Source organism: Symphodus melops, assembly GCF_947650265.1.
Source record: "Symphodus melops genome assembly, chromosome: 21".
NCBI lineage: Eukaryota > Metazoa > Chordata > Actinopteri > Labriformes > Labridae > Symphodus > Symphodus melops.
This window is the reverse complement of record NC_136711.1, coordinates 1,310,878-1,318,451: the sequence shown is the minus strand read 5'-3', so window position 1 is coordinate 1,318,451 and position 7,574 is coordinate 1,310,878. Positions and strand designations below refer to the sequence as shown.

General features: G+C 46.3%; 1 protein-coding gene across 1 annotated transcript in view; it reads left to right on the top strand.

Annotated features, from left to right (window-relative positions):
* LOC306842216 (NACHT, LRR and PYD domains-containing protein 12-like) overlaps window positions 1-7,574 on the top strand; it is a gene marked incomplete at its 5' end in the record, with an annotated part of 49,551 nt that continues 41,977 nt past the window's right edge. The window contains 3 exons of the mRNA XM_079372340.1: window positions 1-379; window positions 470-1,062; window positions 2,163-2,440. Coding sequence (XP_079228466.1) covers window positions 1-379; window positions 470-1,062; window positions 2,163-2,440 — 1,250 coding nt within the window. The remainder of the gene's footprint in view (window positions 380-469; window positions 1,063-2,162; window positions 2,441-7,574) is intronic.

Here is a 7,574-nt window from a genome sequence, read left to right as displayed (position 1 = left end):
ATGCAGTACAACAGATCCCAGCGCAGGGAAGCTCAAACTTTCCGTCAAAGGAGGGAGGAGGAGAACTGGGAAGACCAGTGTGATCCCCATCCCCCATCAATTCTGGGAAAGCCAATGGACTCGCAGATGGTTGCAGACCTGAGGATCGAACTTGTTCGTACAGAAACCCGTCTGAGAAAGGAGAAGTCACTACGACTGGAGTGTGAAAAACAGAACAGGATGCTGAGAGACAAAATGAAGCACCTGAAGCTGTCCTCAGAGATACGACCAGACATGCTTGATTTATCCTCTAAAACCAAGGAGGAGCTCATCAGTCTCATCTTTGCACTCCAGGAGAAAGACTCAAGTGGCCCAAAGCTGCAAGAATCCTTCGGCAGCGGCATCAAGACCTCCGAGCAAACTCTGACCTTAAAGAACCAGCTGGAGGAAATGACCAGCAGGTGTCAGGAGCTGTCCTCCAAACTGGCAGCAAAAGAGGCAACCAACGAGAACCTGCAGAAGGAAGTGAGGGACGTCTACGTACAACAGGACACCCAGTGGTGGAGGGCTGAGATCCTCCAGATAGAACTGGAGGAGATCAGGCTCCAACATGAGGAGAGTCTTGAGCGGTCCTCCAAACAAACAGACTGGCAGACGATCGCAGACCTGAAGATCGAACTGAATCGGATGGAAATCCATCTGAACAGAGCCGGGTCAGGAAGAAACCTCCAGGTCGTCAAGGAGTTGGAGGAAAAGTTGAAGGTAGAGAAAGGTAACAGGCTGGAGTGTGAAAAAGAGAATAAGACCCTGAAAGATGAAATCGAGCAACTGAATGTGACATTAGACATGTGTGATTACTTCTCTAAACCCAAGAAGAAGACAAGTCAGAGGCTGCAGAAAAAGGTGGAAGACCTCCCAAAACAAAGCGAGGCCCAGTGGTTGACGATTGAGAGCTTCCACAAAGAACTGGAGGAGATCAAGCTTCAAGCTGAGAGTCTTGAGCTGTCTTCCAAACCGGCAGCAGTGGAGGACTCCCTGGTGCAGGAGACGGAGGGGATGAAGGAAGAGGTCCTGAGGGATGAGGTATTAAAGAGCAGCTGCCTTGACCTGTCCTCTGGACTCACAGCACAGGAGGAGACAAGTCATGCGCTGCAGAAGAAGGTAGAAGACCTCCCAAAACAAGAGGAGGCCCAACTGTTGAGGGCTGAGAGCCTCCAGAAGGACCTGGAGGAGATCAGGCCTCAACCTGAGGAGAGTCTTGAGCTGTCCGCTAAACCGGCAGCAGAAGAGAAAAAACTGTGCGAGCAGGAGAAGATCTCTACTTGGAGGAAGATCAAGAAGGCCTTCACTCCAAGAGGTCGCCGCCAATACAAGCATCAGAAAAAACCAGATGCTGCTCCGTACGTGACCACGTCAGCCTCTCCATCATCTCCCCAACCTCCAGCTGCCCCGACACACCGGCTGTAACAGGCCAAGCAGACACAGGGGGGACATGTAGAGTCCTGACAGTCTGAAACCGGCTACTTTCTGCCCGTCAGGACTTGACCTGTTCAGTCTGGGTCTGCGTGGGTTTTTTTCTCCGGGACGCTCCGGTTCATTCCCACATATAAATTCGGAATTAATTAAAGATTTGGCACAAATTTCAATAAAAATTTTAAAAATAATTTTAAAAAGTTGTGAAATAAGCATTCTTTCTATATTTTAACAGAGAAATGTCTCTAAATGCATTTTGAATAAAACAAAGTACTTCAAATAACATGTGTGTGGACGGAGACATGAGCTAATCACACCTATTCAGTCCCATTGCAATCATTCACGCCAATTCAACCAATCCCTGCGATTTCTGGGCGACCTTGCAATGTTGTCCAATCACCGCAACTTTTCTGCTAATTTGAACAATCAAAATATTTTCCCCCGCAACTTTCACCAATCAGAGCAGCCCCCCGCGAAAACAGCGAGCTCTACGTCACCAAAGTTTAGCGACCACGTACCAAACTCACTTCCTGTGTATCAGCACTCAGGAGAGTGAGCATGAAGCACTGCAGGTCCGTCCTGTCTCCATGACAACAGTTTGTTGACAAAGTGCCAGGGTGAGCAGAAGACTCGACGGTCAAAGATCCAGTCCAGATCCACAGCAGCTCTTCTCTCTTCCTTTTGTTTTTGTTTGTGTGTTTTCACCGTAGATGCTAACATTCCTGATGTTAGCCAGACTGGCGTCCATGTGTCCTGCTGCCGTCCTCCAAAGACTGGACCGGCTGGTCCAGGCCCTGAAGGCCACGTGCACCACCAAGGTGAGGAAGCAGGAGGAGCTTCGGCGCTCTGCAATGCGCGCTGTCGCCGCCCTGCTGGCCATCCCTGAGGTGGAGCGGAGCCCCAGCATGGTCGACTTTGCAAATCAGATCAGAACCAACGCTGACATGGCGTCCATCTACCAAAGCATCCAGGGAGGGGAAGGAGGGGGGTTGGACACCAATGAAGAGATGTTTTTAATCTTTTTATAAACACAAGAGATAAAACAATAAAGAAGAAGTAGACGATCACTGCTGTTTTTATTAACTGGGTTTTTTTTTTTTCAATTTTTCTCTCTCAAAAAAATAAATGTGATGATTTGGAAAACTCTAAAAGGTTTCTTGTATACTTTATGTTTTTACCGAAACAGAAGTATGTCCTCCTTCTAACTTTAGATTCTGCTCCTGAATGCTCTGGATCTGATTGGACCAGAGAAGGTAGGCGGGGCTTTGAAGGCCGTTTTGGACGCCCCTGGGTTTGCCAGATATGAGAGCAGTTATCAGGTGAACAGGTGTTGCAGCGATGGAAGCGGGCAGTGGAACTGCTTCAGATAGAAGTGATTGTACCCGAGCTAAAAAGCCTCTGCATGTTTCTAATAAGCTCCAGCAGCAGAAAGCTGCTCAAACTAGGATCAATGTTGGAGATGAAACATGGAGAGAGGTTAGAACGCAGGAAGCTTTACAGACCCATGCAGAGCTGGCTAAACACTGAAGCTACAGTGTCCACCACATGCAGAGCTGGCTAAACACTGAAGCTACAGTGTCCACCACATGCAGAGCTGGCTAAACACTGAAGCTACAGTGTGAGGAGCGAAGACTGTCAGTATAGCGTCAGACTGCCTTTTCTACATGATTCTTGTTGTGTCATGTCCACTGCATTTGAACTTCACATAAAAACGACCTCATTATTATCAGTCTGATATCAGAAGCCCCGCCCCTTCTTTATTTGGATTGGACGGTGATCTTCTGTGGACCTAACACAAACCACTGCACACACACGGATTCCTTTTTTTGATTTCTTCTCTTGTAAGTTTCCACCAGGGCAAGATGTGAAATAATTTGTAAAGAAGTACGTTATTGTCTTTTTAGTTTTGTAAAACTCAGAAAAATGCCCACATGGAACAATCTGTGATGTTTTTGCTACAGAAGACAATGCTCGGGTAACTATTGTCTTCGTTTGCCGATTAAATTCAGCTGAATCTGGAGCTCTGTGTCGCTCCTTTTTTTGGTTAGTTTGTTGGCAGGAAACATGAATATTAATGCACTTATTGTTCTGAATTCTGCGTGCGAACTATACGAGTCACAATTAGCCTATCATTTAATGGGGATTGGCTGTGTGAGCAGGCCCTACTGCTTACAAGAGTGTGAAAATGTACCCTGTCTGTGTGCCAATGTCAACCAGACAGAATGCAATCCATGTTTCCTCAAGTGTGACTGCTGCCTTTGTTGGGCTTTTCAGAGTTTAACTTGTAATAACAGCATCATTACAACACTGAGAAACGTAGAGAAAAAGCCTCACATGCTTAGGTCGGCTAACTCGTCGCGATCTCAAAAAGTCTGCAGCGGCCAATAACACACTTGAAGCATTTTTTAATTCATGTCCTCAATCTTTTTCTGCATTACTCTCAAAGACACAGCACAACCTGACCATTAAAAGCAGCCTGGGAGCCCAGGAGATCCATCAAAGTAATAGAATGAGCCATTTCCCATAACAGTAGCTGCTGCAGCTATCAGAGGCCGGCTCGATCTGTCCCTGTCAGAGCGAGGCACGCCGACACGGCCGGGATAATGTATTCAGTGAAGGAAATGGAAGAAGGGTGGTGCTTCGCTGTCCATGTGGGAGGCTGTGTGTACAGTATGAGATTGTGTGTGTGTGTGTGTGTGCATCAGAGACTGGAAAGCATGGATCACACAGGTCGTTATCTGCTGGGCTCAACAACACAGATATTACATGAGGCCAAAGGGGGATGAATGCCTTTTGCAGTAATAGCTTGGGAATAAAATATGGGGACAGATCAAGGCAGCTCGGGTGTTTTCTTTACTTGTGTGTGTGTGTGTGTGTGTGTGTGTGTGTGTGTGTGTGTGTGTGCGTCATAAATTCAAGCAAAATTAAAGCAAACAGCATCAAACAACTGCAAATGCCATGCCTATGAATGATCCTCTGCAGAATGATCCGCGTGGCTATCATTCAGAGCAGACTTCTTTGCCCAGAGATTGTACCTCATTTACAAGTCTTTCAAGATGTCCTCTGAAGGACAGGAGGCAAACAGCTGACCACTGTGTTTCAATGTATTCAGCACAAAGTTAAAGTCTTACAGTTGTCGACAGCAAGGGGCAATGATGGGGGGAAAAAAAACGTTAAAGAACAAAGAGTTCACATGCAGAAAATGATAAACGTCATTCTGCAAAAAAGCTTTTTTCAAGTGATACTTTAATGTGTGCAGAAAAAACATGTTGAGAGATTTTCATATGAACACTTTGAACCTTCTTTCAGACGCCTGAGGACGACTGGAGAAAAAAAGACCGTCCGCGAGTCGTCAGGAGACGTTGTCATCTGTGGATCGTCTCTGTGTGGAGCGTCACAAGCGGTGCATGGAGCTGATGGAGGCCATGATGGAGGTGGATCAGACTGATCACACCCAGCGAGGTCCAGTAAATACTTTCACTTTTTAAAGCAGAAGTTGTTTCTAACTGATGGATGCAGTGCAGGCTACATGTGAAGTACTGCTCGCTGTTGGACATGTTTCATAGGAACAGTTGGATTTTATTGAACTATTTCCTTTCCTAGAAGCCCTGGAAGCTTTTAGCTCCTGTTTCAGAGTAGATACAGCAACATGGCGGTTTGAAAGCCCAGTCTGCAGTGTGTAGTTGTCAGGTTATTCCCGTCGGTGAAAGCTCCTCGCTCCGCAGGTGTGAGCCCCGTGTCAAGAAATCAATGTATTCAATGGATCAAAGTGTCTTTTGCACATCTTGTAAGTTACCTCATGGTCACAGTCCGCCCCTGACAACTATCTGTGTTTCTAATCTTCAAGTCAGATTTACTTGAACTTTACTTGAACAGTATAGACTTTTCTGAACACGATAAAAAGCATGAAAACGTGTTTTTCTCTCTGGGAAACCTTCAAATACAGACCGGATTCAGACGCACTCACAAGACAAGTCCTGATCCTCGTAGTGTCACCCTCCAGGTCCAGTCAGTACCAGCTCCAGGTGTGACTCGGCACGCTCAGTAGCTCATGCACACGCACACAAACGGAAACACAACGTGGACATGAAGTTTTATCGAAGTCCTCAAGAGTTCTCGTTGCATCTGTTAAAAAAACAAAAAAAGCACAAAATAAGCCATAAAGTCGGTAAAGCAGTGGTTATGTTCTCTCTTCGATGTGAGCTCCTTTGAGAAGAGAAACACACTGAATGTCCTTTAAATATCCTGTTTCTGGGTTTTTAGAGCAGAAAAACAACAGACACAAGACCTTCTTCGCTCCTTTGACCCAAAACACAGAACACAAAAGCGTGCCGCTGCGAGGACGCCACCGATGACAAACTGCTCCCTCTAAACTTCCCCGGGGCAGCCGATCATTTTCCCTCCCCGTCAGGAAGGTGGAGATTTACATAAAGCGGCTCCGGCACAGCGCCGCTCTCCCACAGTTCTCCCGTCAGCGGGGAGTCGAGCGGCGTGGAGATGTGTGTCGGGTCTCAGCTTGATGTGGACCGAACGCTCAGCGAGTTTTTTCTTTGTGTTGAAAACATTACATTCATGTTTTGAGCGGCCTTAACAATCTGTTCTGACCTTTAAATGTTCCTGTTTGAGCATCTATCAGCTGAAAGCGTGAAAGCTCCACACCCCCCCCCAAAAAAAAAAAAAAAAAAGATTTAAAGTTTGATATTTTGTTCCCATTTTTCCTTCATCGTCCTGAAATATCTCCTCCTGGTGTCCTCAGGTTCTCCGACCTCGTCCACCCTCCCGTTCATTTTCAATCTATTAATTGCACTAATCCGCTGATTTTCACAAACAATGCAGTCATCCAACCGTAATCCTGCGCTGAGTCCATTAGGTTATTACAGTAAGTTACATGACACAGCTTTAATGACTGAGGCTGCACACACACACACACACACACACACACACACACACACACACACACAGGTAGAGTGCATTAGGATATTACATCAACAAGTCCAGGTAGAGGAGAGACACGGGACGGTGAGGGAGCAGAGAGGTTGAGTTAGGACAGGTGGAGTATCTGAGGCGAGGTCGGACTTCTTTAGACTTGAATAAGAGGGCGACACAGAGACTCAGCAGGGGAGGGAAGTTTTAACCCGCCGTTCAGGTCGTTTTTTGTCCACCTCCCTGGACAGCAGGGACGGACTGGGGATCAAAAACCTGCGAGTCGCCCGCTCTGGTCCTTCTGGTTTCTCTGGCCAATCAAATAAGGTCTTCTCTCTTCTTTGTTGTCTCATCACCAACATTCTGCTTCTTCTATCGCGGCATCACGTTCAACTTGATGCTTAGTGTCAGTCTTGGGAGCGTTTCCTTTTGTGTTTGTAGCAGGAGCAAACTTCTGGATGTTTCCATGAACGACTCACATCTCTGCACAGAATCCCTGCAGGAGATGATGACAGCTGAGGGGTATTAAGGATCCCTGAGAAGGGCTGAGCAGCTTCGGGAGGCATTTTGTGGACAGCTACAATCCACTCGTGTGTCACGCTTGCCTTGTGTTTTTCACGTGAGAAGGTCGTACTCATCCTCAGGAGATTGCACAAAAACTTCTGCCTACATGTGTCGGTAAATTTCTCGTCTGCACAAGCGCTCCTTTTGGAGAAATTCCAGGTCAGGTTTTTGGATCCTGTTGTATAACGAACTGTGCTCATGAGGTATTTATTGTTGGATTTGTTACGGTACGGCGTTATCAACATCTTGTTCGTGTTTTGACTCGACATCTTCCCCAGCAGCTGTCTCGTCATGGCTTGATGGTGGAGACAGAGACGCAGAGCTCTGGGAAGCTTGTGATGTGTTTGCACCTGCAGTATGAATGCTAACTTGTTGTTTATCTCCTCCAAAATAAAAACATGTATTTATGAATTTAGTTTGCTGGCATAGATTCTACGCATGGGATCATCTTTCTTTTATTTCCATAACTTTCCCAGCCTGTTGGTTTGTTCTCATGGATGGATACTAATCGAACATCTTACGACAAACCGTTGTATCTTTTCTCTTCCATGGTCACGTTAGCTTTAAACGTTTCTTGCTTTCAGGATTGCTGGTAATTCCTTTGAGTAGCAATAAGACACTTCATGTTCGAGTTC